Below are 23,106 nucleotides of genomic sequence, written 5' to 3'. Positions count from 1 at the left end.
TGATGAGCATATCACAGTTAACCCGAAAGTTCTTTCTATGCAAACAGTTTAAGTCAATACCACTTTAAAAATTAGTTTTATTGTGTTACTTAAACAGTATGAGTATATGAAGAGTGTTTGAGACAGTCAATGGGTGTACTCATTTTTGTAAGTTTAACAAACTTATGAAGTTTTACCTCAGGCCACAGTGCTGCCCTGTTGTGATTGGCCCAAAGCTCAAAACAAGTCTGTACTTTTCCAAGTTGCCACTTTCAAATTTTAAGAACAATTTAAGGTCTTTGCACTCTGCATGCTCTTCTGACAACATGAGTTCTGCCTGCTTTCTTCAGGATTTTTCAAGTTTGAACAAGACATTTCCCTGCCATAAAGACCATTTCCTGCCGGAATGAGGTGAGTATTCTATGCTTAAAATTAGAAACTAAAACTTTTGTAGTTCGAAACGTTTACAGTACATTTTAATGTGTGTAAATTTGAGGTTGACTGAGGTCAATTTTGAACATTGGACATTTCCAGCATTGTATTTTTAGAGTAATCCTCTCTACTTGTGTGTTTACACTTTCGTAACAGTAGATTCTTTTGAAAAAAAAAAAAAAAGCCTCATTTGCCCTAATATTTTTTTTTGAAGCAATATTAAAATGCCTTTGAAATGCAAGTACTGCCCTGCCATCTGTGAGAAGAGAGCACAGCTTTTTAAACTCTATAGGCAAAAACATGGAACTTATCTTGCCTTATCTTGCTTGCATCCGGAATGTATATGTTCATTCAGGTAGCCATTTATCCAATTTTCATCCCAGAAGTGTGGATCAATCACAAACTCTAGTCCCTCAAATTAAGTTTTACTGTTTGTCATGCAAATTTTTTAAACCCTCCACTGAAACTGACTACTTTGCTCATCTGCGGAGTACTCACTTAAAAGTAAATCACAAAGTTAAAGACTGTAAATTTCAAAGCAGTGTATACTCCACTTTCAATGCAAGTAAAACACATAGAGAGCATACTTGGAAGAATTTCAAGTCTGAAATAATTGTCAGTATAACCAATGATGCTTGTGATGAAGCAGCCAGTGAAAGTCAAAGTGAGCTTGAGCAACTGGCATCTTCTGACCACTGAAAATCTCAAAAAACTGCGTTCTTCATCCCAGTCAACAGCACACCTGAAGAGTAATTAACCCTTTCTCTATCTTTACCATTCACATGTCACATTGTCCAATACACCACCTACTGTCACAACATGGGACTTACACTACAACAGACACCTATACATGAACACACAAAATGCTTCTAACAGCTTGTTTATACAACATTATCTAGCTGATTGTAGACAACTTGCTGTTAACCTGTATATTCTCTTTTTGTCTTGTTTCTCTCACTATTGGCTCTTAACGAGGTAGACTCGCTGGACATTGCCCTGGGAATCCTTTGCTATGAAGACACCAGCGCTGCAAACTCAGCAAGACCAGCACTGCCACAACTAAACCCCACAAGAGTGGGGATCATCTTAGAGGGCAGCGTTGTAATGGAAACACTCACCAACCTAGCTCAAGCAATGTGCCTCTTGTTTGGCTTAACAGATGCACTGCACATGCAGTACCCAAAGAGCCTGAAAAACACTTCTACCTTCATTCAGCAGGTAATGCTAAATTTAGGTCGAGGTGAGCTACCTCCAAAGATTCAAAAGCTGAAAAATGATCTTGCAGTGTAAGGCACATTCATGTTCATGGCACAATTCTTCATGTTCGTGTCTAGATTGTTGCACAAATACATTGCACTCACTAGAGCAAATATTCTTGCAGTTGTTGTTTTAGTATGTGATAAATGTTGTTCTGTTGTTTTTTACTGAAATAATTCTACAGAAGTGACATGTTTGAAGGTTTCAGGGGGTTTTTCTAGCAACTCGTGTCCTCGCTGTATAGTTCATAATGTCTGATTGTAAGATTGTTTTTATTTATTTTATTTTATTTTATTTTTTACATTTTGTTAAACTTAACAGTTAAGTTTCCTTTGTTATCCCTTTAGATCGACATAAAACTGTTTTTCCATTTGCTCTGGAATTAAGCTGCTACTGTACATGGTCAGTGGTGGTTTTTTTGTTTTTTTTTTCCAAACTCACTGAGCAAAAAAGCTTTGTGTTTGAATTGCACCTGAGAAAACCTCTTCAGACATGAAGGGGGCCATATACCATTCAATAATCCTGCTTCATCCTTGTAATGATATGTGTTTATTGTAGTTGTTGCATTTGCAGAAGTTTATAGTACAGTGATTTATAAAAACATTCTAACACCCCTGACTATCTGCATTTGCTCAGGAATGAGGTTAAATCGACTTACCATCATCACAAATAACATCAGTTCCTGATCATCTCTTTGTGAATCAAACGTTCAACAAGATTAAATCATCTAGTGGGACAGAGAACAAAAATAATGGGAATTATATGATTGAAGAGGAACAAACAAAATTTTAAAGGTGTGAATAATATAATCACTTTGGCAGTAAATGCTGTTTACATCTGCAGCTACTGTGGCAAGACCTTGAATAAGGCAGCTAACACTAAGTAAGTTTAATTGAACTTAAACAGATTATCATATAAACGCACAACAAACCTATTCCAGAAAATTGTGGAATATCATCACAATAACCAGAACACAATTAAGTAATGTCATAAAATATCCTCAAACCACTAAGTAAGTATTTTGTTCCACTCTGCTGCAGCATCTCAGTCTTAAAGTAAAAAAAAATGTTGGATCGGTAAGGTAAGTCTGACATTTGAGCGATAAATCCCAGGAGAGCCTGTGAGAGGACTTGGTGAAGGAAGTAAATCAATGCTCTTATCCAGATTTCAACAGTGCGCTGTAAAAGACATTTCAGTGACATTACAGATGCAGACTAAATCCCCTCTATTGTGAATAAAATCTAAGCTTTGTAACATCATTTAACCATTACCAGCATTTTGTGCTGCATTATTACACAAGACTCATGAACAATCAGCACTACATCATTTTGCATCAGATAAGGATCCTTCCAGTGCCCCCCGCGACCCAGAAACGGAAAAGCAGTGGAAGATGGATGGATGGATAAGGATCCTGAGAAGAAAACAAGGATTTCATCACTACAACTGACCTTACTTCTGCTACAGAAGTAACTGAAGATTCATATGAAGAATCAAATGACGTGCCATACTATGATAGCCTATCAGGATACTTAGAATAATATAAAGTGTGCACTACTGTATACAGTTATGGTGTGATATACATTATAAGTCATCAGGAACCAAGTAAATAGTGAAATTACGTATGACCAGCGTGTCATATATTATTTTGTAGGCACCAAACATTTATGACAAGATGCTTTGTAGATATTTTCAAAAATATTTCCCTTATATGCTTGTTAAGTAAGTATATGAAAAGTTGTTTTTAAAAGTCTGTTCAGTTTCATAACCCATATTAGTATGATTGTACATACATATTTTGCCACCGTTAATTACTGAATTAAGCAGCAATCTCTTTTCAACGCCAACTGTCTCTTACGGAGAGCACCTGAATGTAGCACCACTGTTTTCGGCAGCTCGTGTCACATGACGGAGGTGATGGTTACTTCGCTGCCGGTGATGTGACAAGGCGAACCCGTCGCTGCTAGCGCTGCCCAGCGAGTTGCTCGCCCTCACATTCCTTCGTTTCTCCTCACAATCACTGCAGCGACACGAACATGGAACACAGCGGGAAAGAAAAAGAAGCGATGGCTCTGATGGCCGAGGCCGAAAAGAAAGTAAAGTCGTCGACGTCGTTTTTCGGAGCGCTGTTTGGGTGAGTGTGTCTGTTAGCTACCGTTGAGCTAGCATTGTCGAGCTAAGGCCAACTATGCGGAAGGTGGCTAGCTGTCAAACAACAACAACAACAACAAAACAATGGCTAACTCTCAACTCCGCTGCGACACCGGGCTGCCCAGTCCAATTGTCTAATTATTGTAAAATTAGAGTATTTGTGAGTGTGGCTAACGTTGCAGTGAAACCACATACGCAGCCTTATCCTCTGATCACACCAAAGGACAGCTGTCACAGCTCCGGACCGCAGCTAGCAGCAGATGGGCCTCAGTCACACACTGCCGGCTGCAGCACCGTGTGTTTTCTTTATGTTAGGTGAAGCCCAGATTGGCGTTAGAAGAGAAATGGTGTCACTACTCTCAGATGTTGTCTGTTGGAGCGCCACCTGCGTCCTGATAAAAGTCATGTCGGTCACAATTGTTTTGCATTTTCAGACTGGGACGGAATCGTCAGCTACGTTAGATTTAAGAAAAGGTAGTATGGAAATAACAGCCAGAATGATTTCAGAGATGGTTTTGTTTTAATTCACTCAACCTAGTAATCTTACAGTTACATGTCTGTCTGAAACACGTCTGTCTTCAGAATGTGACCCCTGTCTCGATGAGACTGCCTGTATAAATAAAGGTTTTAAAAAACACATAAACACCTAGACTGTAAGTGCAAGCAAAATTAGCCAATGTTTTGCGCTTCTTTTACTTTTAGGTTTAATCAACCTAGTTCAACAAGATTAAAATCATCTAGTGGGACAAATAACAAAAGAATGGGCATTATATGATTGAGGAGGCACAACCAAAATTTTGAAGGTGTGAATAATATAATCACTTTGGCAGTAAATGCTGTTTACATCCGTAGCTCCTATGGCAAGGCCTTGAATATAGCAGCTAACACTAAGAACGTTTAATTGAACCTAAACAGTTTATCACAGAAAAGCACAACAAATGTATTCCAAAAACACAATTAAGTTTTGAGCTTCTCTTACTTTCTTTAGGTTAGTGAAGTGAGGAGTGATTCTCTGTTTAGTCAAGAGGCAATATTCCTGTTGTATCAGTACTATACAATTAAATAGGGGACATTTGTATCAGTCAGCAATAAGCTGGATGAGTTCAACAAGACTCTGGACTCAAACAATTAGAAGGAAATCTAAGTGAAGGTTCCATGTTGAAATAAATGTGTGTTGTTACACAGAGGTTCATCTAAGCTGGAAGAGGCCTGCGACATGTATGTGAGGGCGGCCAACATGTACAAAATGGCCAAAAATTGGTGTGGTAAGAAGAATATACTTAATCATTCCAATGACAGCAATCATATTAATCTCCTAGTCTGTGTCACAAAAAGCAATCTTCCCCACTTTGACATGCACCATGTTCTTTGAAGCCGCAGGAAATGCATTCTCCCAAGCTGCTCGCCTTCACCTGCAGATGCAAAGCAAGCATGATGCAGCAACTAACTTTATAGATGCTGGAAACGCCTTCAAAAAAGCAGATCCACAAGGTAATCACTACTCATCACCATCTGTGGGTATGGTGTGTATAACTCCTGAAGACTCTTAATTCCCATTTTACGCAGCTGTGTGAGTTCCAGTAGACCCTGTACATAGTGCAGGTGTTAAAAAATGCAGTTAGTATGTTCAAAGCATAGATTTATTCCAGTTAATAAATTGGGCTGTTGGCAAATTAATGCTTTGGCCTGGTGAAAAGTGCAAATAAATAATGAAGTAAAAAATCACGGTCACCATCTTTCAGGTGCAGAAACACAATGATCTGGACTCTCACTTTGAGTACTTTGTACTTTTACTACTACTGGAACCTCAGTTTTCTTGAGGGATTAATGAAATTCCCATCTCATCTAATCTATCTATTGTAATGGAATCTTTAAAAAGTTTATTTTCATTTTCTCAACAGAGGCCATAAATTGTCTAAACCGAGCCATTGAAATTTACACCGATATGGTGAGTTTACAAAAAAGAATTCTTATTAGGTTTGTTTCATGTTAATTTAAATGTATCATTTGAATCACTCTGTTAATAAATTTTTCCCATAATTGTTATGTTGTTTCATTTTGATTTCACTTTTTAGGGGCGCTTCACCATTGCAGCAAAACATCACATCACCATTGCCGAAATTTTTGAGACAGAGCTGGTGGACATCGACAAGGTTGGATCAAATAACTGTTGTTGTTTCTTTTTTTTTTTTTTTTAATTCAAGAGTAAATTATTGATTCCAGTTTAACTGCTGGTTCAGCTATTGCTAATGCTCACAGCTGTTACAACTGTGTACAAAATATGTTTTTCCAATATGTCCAATTTTGTCTAATTTCTATTGCAGGCCATTGCTCATTATGAACAGGCAGCAGATTATTACAAGGGGGAAGAGTCAACCAGGTGACTGTTCTGAATGAGTAATATTTCAATTAAAAAAAAAATCCAAAATGCTATGCCACAAGCAGAGCATCTTGGATTATTACTGATGGCTGTGACGTTTTAGAGGCTGCTGTATTTTAATTTTAGTTTCAGTTAATGTAGTTTGTTTTAAATTCACAAGTTGGATTTACATTACCTGACTTGGTTTTTGACTTTTGATATCTGTAACTATGTGTGAACTGAGAAGCTTCTTTGTTTTAACCTCTCAGTTCAGCAAACAAGTGCCTTCTGAAAGTAGCAACCTACGCAGCTCAACTGGAACAGTATCCCAAAGCTATTGAAATCTATGAACAGGTGAGATAATACTCATCAGCAGCCATGCCACCAGTCATCCTAAGAGCTGTAGTAACAAATCTAACCTCTGTGATTTTTAGGTTGGAACACACGCAATGGACAGCACACTTCTGAAATACAGTGCCAAGGATCACTTCTTCAAGGCTGCTCTCTGTCACTTCTGCGTAGATATGCTGAATGCAAAAGTAAGCTGTTGCCCAGAACTTCTGTCCAACAAGTACAACAATTGTAACTTGAGTCACTGATCTAATATTCATCCTCTTGTCACCCAGCTTGCTGTGCAGAAATATGAAGAAATGTTTCCAGCCTTTTCAGACTCAAGAGAATGCAAACTGTTGAAGGTATGCTCTGAAACCTTCAAACAAAAATATGAAAAAAGTGTAGAGAGATGAGGCTGATGGAGAGCCGTTTAATCAAACAGTGTACTGAGATAAACCCTCTAACTTTGACTCACTGGTGTTGTTTCTTTCCACTCTTGACATCTTTTATTTTCAATAAAATAGTCAGGTATGTGAGCTTTCTAGCATTTCCATGCTCCCCAGTAACTGAGATATGTGACCACAAGACAGTTTTAACAGTGAAGGGCTTCTCTCATTGTGTCTGTGTAAACTGTACAGGAAATTTATAGGCATATAGACTTGTACCACCAATGCATTATTTTGATACCCTAGGATGTATTTTGGCTGCATCATTTGTAAAATTGCTCTTTTTTTTCTTTTAAATCTAACCAGAAACTTCTAGATGCCTACGAAGAACAGAATGTGGATGCCTATACTGATTCAGTGAGTAGACAGTTGCCTTACTGTACAATAAATGCATGTAGATGGGGTTTGAAGTTTCTACATCAGTAAGTGTGAGCATCCTGACCTAACAGTTTTCTTTTTTGTTTGTTTTTTTTTTTGTTAGTGTTTGTTGGTCAATATGCTTCAGTGGCTAAATGATTGGGTGCTGGCATACCAACAAAAATTATTAACAATCTGACTAGAGTCTTTATTTTTATATACAATGAACTTCACCACAGACAAGAAGGTGTGAGTGTGAATCTCAGGTTGCACCTGACTTTTTAAGATCAAATCCCTCTGTTTTGCTACAAATAGGCAATAGGCAAGAAGCAGGAGGGTACTATGTTATTGTTTTATTTATTTATTTATTTTTTTAAATAAAGTGGTGCATTCTGCTTTTAATATTAAACTACAAAAACTACAAAACCAGAAAAGATTTTCTAACATTTGGAATATGGGTAATTCTGGTAACATTGACTGCTCACGTCTCAGGTCAAGGAATATGACACCATTTCACGGTTGGACCAGTGGCTCACCACCATGCTTCTCCGCATCAAGAAAACCATACAGGATGACGAAAGCGACCTCCGCTGACTTCCATCCATGTTCATCCTCGAGTCTTTCACAAAAGACCTGCATCCTTTGTTTTGCCTTGAGTCTGCCATTTCCATTCTAGCAGCAATCTTGACTGATCGTTAGCCCTCATATTCCTTCACAGATACTGTGTTCCCTTATTTGAATTTACAGTATTTTCTTCTTACCTTTTTAGTCTACTCAACTTGATTTCCTAAAATTATGGTCTTTATAGATATAAACACTATTTTCCTGAGTGCACCCTGCACGCAATATATTGTGGATTTTTATGAAATATGTAGTGGCCCAGTAGTTAAAATTTTCAGAATCGGACTGGGCACCAAATATTCATACCAGCACACATTTGCATAATAAAGGCTTTATTTCATTTTTCATTATTAGAAAAATGAATGAGAGGTTTCCAACTTAAAACATTTTGATCGACAAAATATATTTTCCAGAATGTGCTTTAGAATTATATAAATGGACCAAAATGCCAATACAGATTAAAGTGGTCTCATTGGTTTTTGGTAATCTTGAGTGCTAGCATACTGTGGATCATATCAGGGCATCTGTAATTGAAAAGCACTTCATCTCAGCTGGGGAGCTCCTGGAGCAGAGGCCAAGAGTATCTAACGTTATTCCATGGCAAATATCCCCTCTGCCTTATACTGCAAAGTTCTCAGGACATAAACAGCTAGATTTGATGGAAAAAAAAATAAATAAAAAACCCCAAGCTTCGCTTTTATCAAGCGTTATTAATTAATTGGCTAATTTCTTTTTTGTCGCTTCCGTTGAAAGTGCTTTTATTCAAGGAAGGTGAAAAACAATGATCACCTCTGTGAACATATGCATGGTTTGATATGGATGAGAAAACTAGAGCAGTTGATTTCCACTGTACAGGAATTATTTCTCAAGTGTTTTCTTGTTTTGTTTTCTTATTGTCTGATTTGTGTATGTTTTCTGTCTTAAGCAACAAGGCTGAAATGTTTTTTTTTAAGGCCTGCACGAGATGCAATACAAAGAAGAAAAAGAAGCTTTACTGATCTGAACACTGTGCTCGTGTGTCCTCCAAGTGATTTCTGTCAACAGACAATTGGTCTTTAGGTAATTTGTACGTACATGAGTCGTGTTTCCTGTCGAACAGTAAACCTCTCTTGGTAAAGATGTGGGCGTGGCCTCCTCTGTGAAATGATCAACTGCTGATGCACGAAGGTGCTCTGCCACACAACGCGCGCTATCAGTGTTGTCACCTGTGCGTTGGCCTTCACCACACCGGAACTTCCTCTATCGCCTTAGTTTTCCATTGACCCATCCCTGTCTCCAGTTAAAGAAGTAAGTAATTTTTAGAAAACTTGCTTGTGAATTTTTGTTGTTGTTTGATTATTAATTTTTTTTTTTTTTTTTTTTTTTTTTTAAAGATCGCTTATGTTTCACATTTGTCTTAGTAACTGTCCGTCCATTCGATTAGCGGGCTGAATGACTTAGTCGTGTCCGACTTCAAATAATTGTGTTTTAGGTGAGATAAGGTGTCAGTGGGTGTTATGTTTCGCTCTGATGTTTAAACTTGAACCTCAGGTGTTTCATTGCTACGCTATAAAATCTCTCGGGGACTGCGTGTTATTTGGAGAGTTTGAGCCGCTAATTGAACACTGGAGAGACGATGTAATCATGGGCACCCTGTGGAACACACTACCGCAGAAAATTCACATTTGTTATCTTTAAATTAAAACAACAGGTAGCCTACATTATAATTGTTAATATACACACAAGTGCTGAAACAGCATTTTTGTTGGAGGAGTGCAGGGAGCTTGTAATGTCAAATGATGCCAATAAATAAACGATTCTAGCCTGCCACATGTTCTCACATGTATCAAGTAATTAAGTAAATTTGTATACAATTAGTCATGCTATGACTACATATTTTAATCTTTGAATTATACCAAATAAGTAAATATGACTAAGGTTTACACATGCAATACATTCCATTTGACTTTGACAGACTCCCGCACTTGTGTGAGATGTCATGATTTTTGTCTTACTGTTTTGTGTCGGCAGGTTCAACCAGTCTGTCCCCTCCATGAGTTTGATCTGAGGAAATGTCCAACGGTTACCAGAAATATGTTGCTTGAAATATGACTCCGTTGTAGGGAACACACACACACACACACACACACACACACACCAGACAGCTTAGTTTCCTTGATTTGACCAAATGAAACGCATTCGCTCCTTCAGTGCAGTGGTTTTTCTAATCACTTTAATTATGATTTTATACTTGACCATAAACTTGGAAACAACATACAGCTACAAAGCTGGACCAGAGGCCGTCCTGAGGGACATTACTGTCCAGGCTGGCAACAGCAATGTGAAAACACAGTCCCCCCATGTGGAAAGTTTCACAATTCCTCAGCCTCGAGTCCATAACATGTCTATTTCTGATGACTTCAGAAACTCCATCCCCCACAATCAAGCATACTGGAACCGACTGCTGCACTTGTCCTTAAAAAATCTGGACAAATGGGATGATCCTCTCAGACATGACCCCCACTGGTCTCACTGCACAAAGAATGAAGAGCTTCTTAAAACCAATATCCCTGATTTTTCTTCCTACCCAGTCTTATTCCAGGACTTTGTGCGGGGCATGAGCTGCATGTCCTCTCCGGTCCTGATCAGTCAACCTAACAAGTGCATTTCTCAGGAAGGGAGGCGGGGCAACCAAACCTTGCTACTGTTGGCCATCAAGTCAGCTCCTTGGAACTTTGAGCAAAGACAAGCAGTGCGGGAGACCTGGGGCAGAGAGAGGGTGTATCACGGAGGACTTCGAGTTCGCAGAGTGTTTGTCTTGGGCAACTCCCCATTGGAACACCCTGACCTCAGCCCACTGCTGTCATTTGAAGCAAACAACTTTGGGGACCTCTTACAGTGGGATTTCAAAGAGACTTTTTTGAACTTGACGCTTAAAATGAACCTGTTCTTCCAGTGGACACTGAAACACTGTCCTCATGCTTCCTTCGTCTTCAGTGGGGATGATGATGTATTTGTCAACACACCCAGGATGGTCAGCTACTTGTTGTCTCTGAAGGGCTCTCAAGCATATCAGCTGTTTGTTGGTGATGTGATTAAAACCGCAAGTCCCCTCAGAGACCCCAAAATCAAATACTATGTTCCTCTTAGTTTCTATGACGGCCCATATCCTGCCTATGCTGGTGGAGGTGGCTTTCTTTTCTCTGGACAGTTGCTGAAATCCCTGTATTCAGTCTCACATTTTGTCCCTTTCTTCCCAATCGATGACGTCTACATTGGGATGTGTGCTAAGGCTATGGGAATTTCTCCTCAGGCACATTCAGAATTTCTGACCTTCGACATCAAGGTGCAAGATCGCGAGAATCTGTGTGCATATAAAGATATTATTCTGATTCACAAGCGCTTGCCAGTAGAGCTGAAGCAGCTGTGGAAGGGGATACACAGCCCCTTTTTGACATGTTAAATTGGCCTAGCAAGCAAATAATTTTTGAATAAGAGTAAGTGGGAATTGCATAGCTATTGAAACCATGTTGTGCTATCATTGTCCCTTTTTTACTGTCTTGTTTCAAGATTTTGCAGCCATGTGGATGTGCAGTACAGTTAACATTCAGTGTTTGTCATGTCAAAGCTCAACGTTTTGTCATTAACTCACTGTCCACCTTCCTGATGTGTTTCAATTAAAACCGTTTAAACAACCGTTTGAAGTTATTTTGTTTATTTTCCATAAAACACCAAACACATAACATGGGTTAGAAGGGTACACAGTTTTGTGACTCAATGTAGTGTGGAACAGCATTGCAGCATCCAAACCTCCATCTTTAATGGTAAAAACCACCATTTCAGTAAAATGTTAAGTCTGTAATTTTGAAGATACTGTCAATGAGGAAGACAATGAAAATAGAGGGAAGATATACAGCCATAGTTCCTTCTTAATGCTTGGATTGTGTGGTTATGTGTCACATAGATAGGAACTGTTCCAGTGACAATAAATCTACTAACTTAAGGCACCAAACCCAGAGGTGTGAAGTATTCCCCATTGTGCAGTAGTAGTGACACATCGAAGCGAAATCTTTATAAAACCGTGAAAGTCATCAGTTCATCCCACTTCCATATTTTTTTTTTTTTCACCCAAACAAACAAAAAAAAAAACATCCATTACCAATTACTTGTCATACAGGTCAAGTGGGTAGTGTTCCTTGTACTGCTGGACATGCCTCCACAAAGCTTGTCTCTGTTTGTCAAGACTGGGCGTCATCTCTTGGTACACATCAGTGAACAGCAGTTCAGGATTTGGTTTCAGGCGTCTCTCAGCCCTCTCGAATGCCTCCATCACCGTTTTGCGGGATTGCTTCCTCCAGCTCCTCTCATCGTCCTCGCTCCACCAGTCTCGGGCCATCATGTAATGTCTCAGCCTGGAGATGGGATGGTCCTGCTTGTCCCAGTAGTTCACCTCATCCACTGAGCGGTAAGCTGAGCTGTCGTCACTGGTGCTGTGGTGGCCGATTCTGAATAAGCAGAATTATTTTTCTTCAGTTGATCCTCTATAGCCACAATAGTTTAGGATTCTACACCACTCAAAAGATCTACTCTTTGAGAGATTTAGAACTGCAACAATTTAACGTTCTGTTCTCATGGTTAATTTAATTAATAATTCTTACCGTTAACTAATGACAACACCCTGCTGCATTGTTTTTGCTCTCGATACTTGTGGTTGTGTTGTTTCACATTACCCACAGCGGATGAATGCTAAAGAACAAGATTAGGCCACTCCCTCTGGCTTTTGTTTTTTTTGAAAGTGAACACAAGTCTCAAAAAAAAAAAAAAAAAAAAAAAAAAAAAAAACAGTTCCCGTAAGTCTAAAACAAAGTGCATCCTGTAAATAATTCAAGATTAATCAGTGCCGAATATTCCCAATATGCTTAGAGATAAAGTTACAGTTGAGAATAGACTACAAAGGTTAACATGTTTAATAACTAATAAAACTCTGGGTCATGAGCCTATTAATCGTTTCATATCTCCTGTCAATAAACAGTGCTTGGATTCAAGCCTTTGAACTAACCTGTAGGTCATTGCCTCAATGAGAAAGGGTTGATTTTCAGCGACAGCCCTGCGGCGTGCTTCCTTTGTTGCATTGTACACAGCAAAGACATCATTACCATCAACGCGGATAGAAAGCATTCCATAACCCGGCCCACGGGCAGCTGTTGGTGAGAAAGCATAAAATGTGTGTTCATGAAGACAGCAGCAGATCTCAAATCACATTTTACAGAAAACCACATCAAGGCTTGTTACCAATGCCATCTCCCCTGTACTGCTCGTTGGTGGGGGTAGAGATGGCGTAACCATTGTTTCGACAGAAGAATATCAGTGGGCACTCGAGAGTGGCCGAGAAGTTGAAGCCAGCGTGCGCATCCCCTTCACTTGCTGCTCCTTCTCCAAAATAGCAGATTACGGCACGGTTCTTGTTTTCTCTCTTGACTGCATAAGCAGCTCCAGCCGCTGATGAAGACACATTGAGCATGAGAATATACTCACAGGTCTATGCAAATCTTCACAGTCAGGAAAACAAATAGTTACAGCTCACCCTGTGGTATCTGAGTGGCCAGAGGAGAGGATATGGTGACAAAGTTCAGGTCTTTGGAGCCATAGTGGACGGGCATTTGTCGACCCTTGCCAAGGTCATCAGCATTAGCATAACACTGAGCCATGAACAGATCCAGGGGAAAACCACGGTACATCAACACTCCTGCAGGGTCACATAGGATTTTAAACACCATTACTAAAAAGACAACAAGAGTACCTGGGTAACTGATGGTGAATACACTTGGGATTGGGTGAGGGGTGACTTAAGTGGGATGAAAGGTCTGCAGAACTGAGGATGTTCAATAGAAAGTGGGGGAAAAAAAAAACAAAAAAAAAAAAAAAAACAGCTGAAAGAGCAAAGCAGTGGTTGGAGAAGAAGACAAGAACAATAAGGCAAGTAATGTGTGCTATTTAATGGAAGGCACATCACTGACTGAATATTGTTCTAACTTCGCTGGTCACCAAAGCATACGAGAAAAACGTGCCTAAAAAACTCGACCACAGCTACAGTTATTACTGACACTGATTACAGTGCTATGACTTAATTATGACTTACCAGCTTCTCTGTATTGACCAAACACCAGGTCATTTGGGTCAAGAGCAGCAGCACTACCAATATGTGTCCCCTCCTCTCCATAGTTGGTCATATAGAAGGAGATCCGGCCCTGTAACAAAAACATATCAAACCTGCTCTTGCTCTTCTTGTTTCACGGCTAAACAAAAAAACTGAAAAATGGGAAAAAAGAAAAAGAAGAAAGAAAGAAAGAAAGAAAGAAAAAAAAAAAACAAAAAAACAACTTACCTGTCTCTGAGATTCATAAAGAATGCGGTCCATTGTGTTCAGCAGAGTCATTGTCTGATAAAAGTTCAAAACTGTCTCCTTGGAGAGCTAAGCAGGGAAGAGAAAGTGCAACAGGGTTAGGGTTAGGGTTAGGGGGTTAGGGTTAGTGCAACCAATCATCAGACAAGACATTACCCTGACAATTTTCATGATGAAAAGTGTAAGTTGGTGGACTGTACCTGAGGGTCTTGAGAGGGGTTGATGATATTTCCTTGCCTGTCCATCACACGGTACACTGGGATCCCAGAGATGACATTGGGCTGGATGAATTCAAGCTGATCCACAAACTCAGCTGAGGCTCCAGGGAACTGTGGCTTTTCCAGGGATGAGTCAAAAGGCTGCTGTCGATGCATGGCCTGAAAGATTGAATACAAGCATTATTTATTAACATCACTGTGGCTGCAGCAAAGAAAGGACCGCTGTAAAATTGACACCGCAAAGGAGGATTCATCTTTCCCTTAATAACAACATCCAAAGGAAAAGCCACACTTTATTGGAATATATCTTTGTGTTACACAAGATTAAATAATCCTTTGTTGGTCCCTCGGTTAGGAAATTTGTACATTGCAGCAGCATCGGACATAAGAGAGAAAATAAATGCACAAAGATTCACATAACTAGAATGGCTAGATGAGGTATGAAAAAAAAAATGAGTTGACAGAGAATATATAAATAAATACATTATATACAAATGTCAACAGACATGTACAAGAAAACTGGCAGTTGAATTGCACAACTGAACCACAACAATAACTTTAGAATTAAGGAATTGTTCTGTGCTGAAAATATATAATATAAATATATAAATATAATATAATATAAAAATATATAAATATAAAAATTAACCCAGGTTGTGTTCTAGTGTACAATTTTTAATGATAGTGTGCATTTTTGCATTTGTTTTTTGGTAGTATAACAATAAAACACAGGTTGATTACATGCAGCAATCAGAAATTCCGAGTGATTGTTTGTTTTTATGTACCTTTCTTTTACTGTATGTGTGTGTGACCTCTGTCCCACAGTCATGTATGAATAAAGTCGCTGCTGTGCTCCGATGCAGATTTAAAAAAAAAAATAATGTATGAGCTTATTTCCCGGTACGCGGATCTCAATCACTGCTAGCTTCCTCACACCCCTTTCTTCGACCAATAGGAACATAGCTAGCTAACTTTAGCCGACTAGCTTCCCAGACGTTAGAATCTCAACAATAAGCACGACATCGAGCTGCACAATTCTAGGCCAAGCAAGACGTTTATTGACAACCACTAAGTCTTCAGAAATTCAGCAGCGTGACACGACACTGCAATAACAAGCCTGTTCCTGAAAGGTTGTTAGCTAAGCTAGCTATCCCACAACGCACCGCGGAAAATGAGACTGTAGCACAACGCTGAAGTCGGTTTCTGATTCGTAGGCATGAAACACGTACAGGAAAGTTTTAAGCGTTTAGCGCCGCGCCTTTCCCGGTGAAAAGCCACCGGAGTCGCGCTTTCTTGGGCTCATAAGTGGAATGCATTCATCACAAAACTGAGGGCTTGTGCCGAGAACAGCAGGTGCTGAACGCGAAGTCGCTCAGTACAGCAAACAGTTTAAACGCCAGCTTCGGCGACCTTTGTGTTATTGAGCTGATGCTGCAGAGCTGGACTCACGGTGACTCTGAAGGCTCTGTACTGAAGCAGCCTCGACGCCTTCAGTCCGGCCGTCTGACGAACAGCTTGGAAACACAGACCGTACATTCTGCTCATGCCTCTCACAGCCGCCATCTGCACAGTCCGCCCTCTTCTTAATCGCCCCCTCTACCGGCTGCTCCGTCACAAATTGTTGAAAAACTTGTGTTAAGAGTTGCCCAACAGGACGAGTTGGCAGCAGACGCCTGATAGTCTTTCACCGACGGACGCCAGCCACACACGAGTTCCGATCAAACCTCCAAAGTAAAACCCGCAGCCACCATGTTGGAAATGAAGCGCGCATGCAGTACGCATGCAGGGCAACATTAATCATCTGTCAAAATCCTCTATCGATGCATATTTTGTAATCACTCAAATGTTGCTCTTAATCAGAACACGGATTGTGCAACTGAAAGGGACAGTTCTAATTTAACAAATTACAAGAAACTATCAAAATGTAGAGAGGAAAGCTATTACTTTCATTTTAATGTTTAATTCCTCTTACAAGGAAGCAATACTTATCTGCAATATTTTACATTTCTCATATAGTCGTTGTTCGCTTGAACTTTGACACTGTATTTTGAAAGTATATACCGGATGTAGTGATACTGTTTTATTGGGATATTATTTCGGGTTGTAATTTCCCCGCTGTCAACAAAAACAAATCATTTTAAACACATTTCTTTTCACCTTAGCAACGACAGTCAATCTGTGCTATACAAATACGGCATTGTGCCGTCGGCTACTTTAGTAAACCGTTTGGGTTTTGTTTTTGTTTTCCGGTCGATTTTAACATCACTGTTTTTGTCAGATTTAGCCTGACCTCCGTGTTCTGATGTCATCATTCAAGGTCCTTCACGGCAAAACAGATGACGCAATCATCCTGCGACGCACTGCATTTCTTCCGTGGTGGCGGCATGATGGAGGTGTGCGGCTCTTCAACAGTTTCTCTCAGAGAATTTGGCTGTGAGCAGAGTTTACTATCTCGACCTGACGGCTCAGCGTCCTTCACCCAAGGTAGGGTTAGGGTTAGCTGCTCCGGTATATTTCACCCAGTCTGCACTTTATCCGAACTCTCATTTTCTTCAGCCCGTCTAACGCCGATAGAAATCCACTTTGAAAAATGAAACAAATTATGTAAACAACAGTCACATACGAGATTACTTCAGACCGGGTCCAAATACCACCCTGCTTACCCGGACAAGATTTTCCCAGGGAAGAGTCACATTAGTGTGAGATTTTTCTCAGTCGTTGATGGCCTATTACTAACTACAATTCAACACACTCACATTAGCAATCGACAGATGTCTCTGTGAACAAAACCTGAAAACAGCGTTAATCAAACAGCACCCATCACCTGTATGCTACCCCTCCCCTAAATCTTTGCTCTGAAGACCACCTCTCATCAAAATGACAGTACCCTGCAGTCGCTACAATATTCTGTTTAGGAAAACAAAGGAAGAGGAAGAGAGAGGATAGGAAGGACAAAAACATAATAAATGAATAAACTAAGATTGAGACATGTAATATACATAAGAGATAGAGAGAGGTGCTCACAGCAACTCCCAGCAGTCTAGGCCTACAGCAGGACAACTAAAAGAAAAAGAGTAATTAAACCTTATTTTTTTTAACTGTAGGCTTTGTCATAAAGAAACGTTATAAGCCAGATCTTGAAAACTTAGTGCAGCTCCGTCCATCCCAACTAAGATCTAACGGGATGAGTATTGAGACCAGTCCATTGTCTGAAGCCATCAAAATGTCGTTGGTAACTTTGACCAGTGCTGTTTCTGTGCTCTGTACTCGAAATCCTGACTGAAACTCTTCAAATAAGCCATTCCTATGCAGATGTTCACACAATTGGCTTGTAACTGCTTTTTCAGGAGTTTTGGAAATGTAACGTGGTTAGAAATGGGTCTATAATTAGCCAAAACATCTGGATCAAGATTGAGTCTTTTGACCAGAGGTTTAATAACTGCAATTTTGAAAAGCTGTGGCCCATAACCAAGAGATAAACTCGCTTGATCAGATCCAGAATGTATGTGTTATTTAGTGGAAAAACTCTTAAATAGCCTGGTAGGTATTGGGTTGATTAAACTATAGAAATTAGCTCAGGGAAATTTAAAGGTGAAAAGACTCAGAATACAAAGCAGGTGTAACAGGTGATTGAGAAGCTGCTGCAATTTACCTACAATTGGCAGACTACTGCCAATTGTAGGTAAAGGCTGTTGAATGTTGGCTCCGACTGTTACGATTTTATTAGCAAAAAAAATGCCCATAAAATGATCTTCAGCTACTAAGAGCTAAAGGAATCAATGGTTCCACTTAGCTATGATGCTCTGTCAGGCGGGCTACAGTACTGAAGAGAAACCTGGGGTTGTTCCCGTTCTTCTATCAACGCAGAATATGTTCCTATGTTTTTAGACTTTCTTTTTTTTCTCCAGGCTAAATCTAAATCTACATAATTGGACTGCCACTTCCTTTCCAATTTCCGTGACGTTTACTTTAAAGCATGAATTTGAGGGCAATAGCAAAGGTGCCAGCCTCCTCACAAGTCCTCTATTGAATTTAGACATAGCAATTGATGACTGAATATTCTCCTTAAATTTGGCGACAGCATAAACAAAATTCATAATTAAGGCTGTCACTTACAACATCTACATGAATACTGAAATCACCAACCATAATAGAGTATAACCTGTGGTATGAGGAATGTGAAAGTTAACATGGAAGGGGGGTCCAGATTCATTTATACTAACATACTCATTCTGCTGAAGCCAGGTTTCAGTGATAAAGAATAAATCCGTAATATGATCAGTGATCAAATCATTAACTAACAGGGATTAGGATGGTAATGATCTAGTATTTATTGGTCCACATTTAATTTTCGTAATATTTAGATCTGAATTGGTGGTAGTTTTAATTTCAATTAAAAGTTCTTGTTTTTAGCTCCTCTTCTGTTTACTTCTGGTTTAATAGATCTACTAAATTTAGGAGGTCAGGGGCCAGAGACAGTTTTCGTAGGCATTGGTTCTGTTCTATACTAGGCAGGCAACTGCTCTGACTGAGGCGCAGAGGAGAGTGTTAAACTGCAGTTCAACCTCCTGGTCTGGACCCGGGAATGTAACTGTTTTATGTCAAGAGATCACAGGATTGATTCTTCTCCACAGACCAAGAGTTAGGTTCGCTTTTGCCTTTGAGCTGTCAGTTGTAAACAACTTGAATTTAGAATGAATGTGATGAGAAAGGTTTTATTCTCTTTGTCTCTGTGTATTTTTAACTGCTATTGCACTGTTGGCCATTCCAGTTGATTAGTCTGTGTAAAAGTTAAGATGATCCATCTGCAGTGGATAACTCACTGATCGCAGTTTCTGCTGAATGAGGGCTGAATGATATGGCAAAAAAAAAAAAAAATTATATTGTGATTATTATTTGGGCAGATATTGCGGTATGACTGATTTTAATATTTGCATTTCAGTTTCACTCCAAGATGATTTGTTCATTTCTGGTGGCTTATGACAGCTTTAACTTGTATCTAAAACTGTGGTGTCTGGAAAATGGTTATAGCACTTTGTCACTGTGAAGAATAATGTTTGTTTAACACACCTTTCTCTGTTCTCATTTGAAGGAGACACAAGTGTATTGGCTGGAGTGTATGGACCAGCTGAAGTTAAGGTCAGCAAGGAGATATATGATCGGGCAACACTGGAAGTGTTGGTACAGCCCAAAGTGGGGCTGCCAAGTAAGTTGATATCCAAGAAGGAAAAAGAAATCTTATTATGCAGCTTAATTTAATTTGCAAGGCGTGTGTTATTCCCTCCTTATTTCATTTACAGGGAGCAGATAAAAGCTCTAAAAGTTCATTTGAAGTGTAGTATTTGAATTTGGAATCGGGTGAGGTCAACTCTCTATACGAAGTCCAAAGAGCTGTCACTATCAGTGAATCAAGCCATCATTAGGTTGAAAAATCAAAGCAAACCCATCAGAGAAATACCAAAAAAATATGGTGTGGGCAAATGAACTCATTGTTACATTCTTTTCAAGAATGTCCCAAAGCTGAAAGTCTGCACTCAAAGCACATTTTAATTGTTTCAAATCCAGAGCCACAATGCTGAAAATTGTGTGAATGTCCAAATAGTTATGGACCTGACTGTGTATGTGTACATATACATGTGTATTTAAATTATGAGCAGTTATTTATCCAAACTATGCAGAAAATGCAATGCAAACTTAATTGTTTTAGGGGGTTAGGGACTTTTCCTGTTCAAAAACTGACATACCATTTGGCAGCACAAGGTGGAGTAAGTGAGACAGATGGTTTATCTGTCTGGCTCGAGCGTTTACCAAACGTTTATTTTCTTTCTAGGTGTGAGGGAGCGATTGCAGGAGCAGTGTGTGCGAGAGACCTGTGAGGCATCTCTGCTCTTGTCACTTCATCCTCGCTCCTCGCTCACTCTCATTCTTCAGGTGTTGCATGATGACGGCTCAGTATCCTTGTCTGCCTGGGTTAAAGTTACGTCCTAGGCTGCAGGTCAGGCAGGGACATGGTCTCCCGACAGTCTCCCTTGGCTAGCATTCTTCCTTAGCACTTGCTCAGCTTCTTTCCTGCTTCCTGAATGCCGCCTGTATGGCTCTCATGGATGCAGGCCTGCCAATGAGCTGCCTGTTCTGCGCTGTGACCTGTGCCATCGACACAGACGGTCAGATCACCACAGACCCCACTGCAGCTCAGGAAAAGGTAACTGACACTCTCAGATGAATATGAGCATGCATCACTGTGTCTCTTAGAGTGAAGAATAAATACTTTGCTCTGCTCACTGATGATTTTTTATAAGGAATTGAATAAAAACAACAAAAAAAACATGTTTTTCCAAACTACTCATTAGTCCAATTTTAAAACAATTATTCAACAAAGTTATTTTGCTTTGCCAAACTCTCCCATATTAAATTTTGGTGTGTTATAGTATCATGGTAATGCAGTGTTAAAGGACAATGTTTATCTGTTTCGCGGTCTTTTTTTTTTTTTTGATTATTAACATTAATGTTGTGTATTGTGATGAAAAGTGTGAAAGTGTATGGTTGTATTGCCATCATCTAAAAGCTGCTGCTATGGAAAAGCTCATACAGATCTTAATAAATGAACAAACTAACAATTAAGCATTTTCACTGAAAAGTGGAGGAAAGAGTAGTTTTTGTGTCTGAGCACTCTGTGGTTCAGGCCTGTTTTATGGAAACACAATCACATGAGGCAGATTCTGAGAAAGGTGGCCACTAAAATGATACTCAAATTAACATCTCAAATTCATTATAAGTGAATTTGTAAAATAATAAATATTATGGATTAAGAATTTGCTACTACTCATAGAAGATTGTGTAATTTCGAAAAACTAAATTTTACTTGTGTTTAGCCCTTGGGAAGATCAACTGTCAGAAACCTCACTGATCTTGTTGATCCTTTCTTTTTTTCTTTTTCTTTTTGTCTTTTTCCTCTCATTCAGGAAAGTCGAGCTCTGATGACCTTTGCAATCGACAGCACAGAACGCAAAGTATTAATGTCATCAACCAAAGGATCTTTTTCAGTTTCTGAGGTGAGTGACGTGGTCATTTTTACTCAGCAATGCTGCCACATTGCCAAATTTAGATGTGTCATTATGTCTTGCGTGTGACTTCCAGATTTGTACAGATCAAATCAAATCAGATTTATTTGCATTGCGCCAAATCATAACAAAGTTACATCAAGGCACTTTACATAAAGCTGTACAGCTGTTGTGTATTTCCTTCAGGACAGAGGCGGATGGGATGTTTTTATGTCTCTACCTGTGGTGATCACAGACCTTTCAAATTTTTCTCATGTTTGATGTCTGTTTTTCTTCTCCTCAGCTGCAGCAGTGTATAGCAGTCAGTCAGAAAGCATCAGAGAAGATTTTCCAGTTCTACAGGGACTCTGTCAGGCGACGATACTCCAAAATCCTCTGATGAAGAAGCAGCAATCTTTTTTTTTTTCTTTTTTTTTTTTTTTAAATACTGATGCTGTAATAAAATATTCAGTAACCACTTTGGGCACTTTGGGCTTTCAGTTGAATCGCAGTCAGAATACATGGGGGAGGGTACATAAGGACATTTGAAATAAGACCAGATCGAAAAGATGAAAGTCAAACAAGTGCATTTATTGGGATTCATTTTTTTCCTTTCAGTTTAATATTCTCATGTTAGACAACTGGGAAAGAACTGAATGTCTCTTCCACTAATAAATCCCATTAGTCACAACCTCAGGACTTTGTCGGTTCACAGGTTTTGTCCACTTAGCTGCGTCCATCCAGTCATTGCCCGCTATAAAGTGACACAAAATTAAACAAATCTGACCAGACCCTGTTTTGTGTAGGAGTGATCAGGCATTAAACACTCCTATTTAAGTTCAATAGTAACTCAGTTGAAACAGGAAAGGGTCATTTTCTGTTTTTTTTTTTTTTTTTTTCTTAATGATATAATAGTCCGGTGGAGACAGAGGGTGGTTCAGGATTGTCAGGAAGTCAGTGCAGCTGAATTACAACACATCGACAGTGAAAAGGGTTAGACACGGCTATCACAGGTGTGTCTACGCACATCACCTACAATGATCATAATCTATCAGCTCAAATTCTGATACAACTTTGAATTTGCAGAGAACAATACGTGATTTTTAACAATTTGAAGTTCAGAAGTGGACTCTATAAAAACTATACAACTACATAGAAAATGTCAACTTTTTTTCCTCGTAGCCATTTTTAAAAGATTTTATTGGAGTTCCTTTGTTCACTTTAAGCTCAAACCAATATGGCAGGAGTTTTTCTCCCTCCTATCACAGCTACTCTTGCAGTGATTCAGGACCAAACGAAAGAAGCTACTAAAGTTAGGAAAATGTTTGCACATGTGGAACTACAACCTTGCCCTGCAGCGATCTGATGTTACCGAGATGGAGATCTTTTGGCTCATGGATCACGCAAGATTTTTGCTGTCTTACTCACGTGTTCACTACTTTTTGTATTCATTTATTTTATTTTTATTTTTTTGCTCATCTGAGCAAAAATGTTACGTTCGTCTACACAAGTTTAAGCTGAGGGCTTATTTTTA

The 23,106-nt window shown here is 39.3% G+C and overlaps 4 protein-coding genes across 6 annotated transcripts; 3 read left to right on the top strand and 1 right to left on the bottom strand.

The window, feature by feature from the left end:
- The first annotated feature begins 3,584 nt into the window (after positions 1-3,584).
- On the top strand, positions 3,585-8,593 carry napab (N-ethylmaleimide-sensitive factor attachment protein, alpha b). Of its 3 annotated transcripts, none has more exons than XM_029517104.1 (11): positions 3,585-3,799; positions 5,002-5,078; positions 5,152-5,307; positions 5,718-5,764; positions 5,892-5,969; positions 6,141-6,196; positions 6,445-6,529; positions 6,610-6,714; positions 6,802-6,870; positions 7,261-7,311; positions 7,804-8,593. In XM_029517104.1, the coding sequence occupies exons 1-11, from the start codon at positions 3,702-3,704 to the stop codon at positions 7,903-7,905; spliced, it is 924 nt and encodes a 307-aa protein (XP_029372964.1). In that variant the 5' UTR covers positions 3,585-3,701; the 3' UTR covers positions 7,906-8,593. The 3 variants fall into 3 exon arrangements, with proteins under 3 accessions (XP_029372964.1, XP_029372965.1, XP_029372966.1); XM_029517105.1 differs by having other exon boundaries at positions 5,002-5,081; positions 5,191-5,307; XM_029517106.1 differs by lacking the exon at positions 5,152-5,307 and having other exon boundaries at positions 5,002-5,081.
- A 218-nt stretch (positions 8,594-8,811) lies between these two features.
- b3gnt2l (UDP-GlcNAc:betaGal beta-1,3-N-acetylglucosaminyltransferase 2, like) lies at positions 8,812-11,608 on the top strand. Its single transcript, XM_029517103.1, has 2 exons — positions 8,812-9,219; positions 9,943-11,608. The coding sequence occupies exon 2, from the start codon at positions 10,100-10,102 to the stop codon at positions 11,372-11,374; it is 1,275 nt and encodes a 424-aa protein (XP_029372963.1). The 5' UTR covers positions 8,812-9,219; positions 9,943-10,099; the 3' UTR covers positions 11,375-11,608.
- Positions 11,609-11,615: 7 nt separating this feature from the next.
- bckdha (branched chain keto acid dehydrogenase E1 subunit alpha) lies at positions 11,616-16,235 on the bottom strand. Its single transcript, XM_029517101.1, has 8 exons — positions 15,982-16,235; positions 14,515-14,691; positions 14,297-14,383; positions 14,051-14,159; positions 13,496-13,657; positions 13,204-13,410; positions 12,971-13,112; positions 11,616-12,416 (listed from the first exon to the last, which is right to left on the bottom strand). Exons 1-8 carry the CDS (start codon positions 16,093-16,095, stop codon positions 12,074-12,076), a joined length of 1,341 nt encoding a protein of 446 aa, XP_029372961.1. The 5' UTR covers positions 16,096-16,235; the 3' UTR covers positions 11,616-12,073.
- Positions 16,236-16,905: 670 nt separating this feature from the next.
- exosc5 (exosome component 5) lies at positions 16,906-22,244 on the top strand. The gene is made up of 6 exons (XM_029517102.1): positions 16,906-17,016; positions 19,625-19,738; positions 20,363-20,484; positions 20,594-20,734; positions 21,495-21,584; positions 21,877-22,244. The coding sequence occupies exons 1-6, from the start codon at positions 16,917-16,919 to the stop codon at positions 21,970-21,972; spliced, it is 663 nt and encodes a 220-aa protein (XP_029372962.1). The 5' UTR covers positions 16,906-16,916; the 3' UTR covers positions 21,973-22,244.
- The last annotated feature ends 862 nt before the right edge of the window (positions 22,245-23,106 follow it).

This window comes from Echeneis naucrates, chromosome 13, assembly GCF_900963305.1.
Source record: "Echeneis naucrates chromosome 13, fEcheNa1.1, whole genome shotgun sequence".
NCBI classification, from domain to species: Eukaryota; Metazoa; Chordata; class Actinopteri; order Carangiformes; family Echeneidae; genus Echeneis; species Echeneis naucrates.
This window is presented reverse-complemented; position numbering and strand designations above follow the sequence as displayed.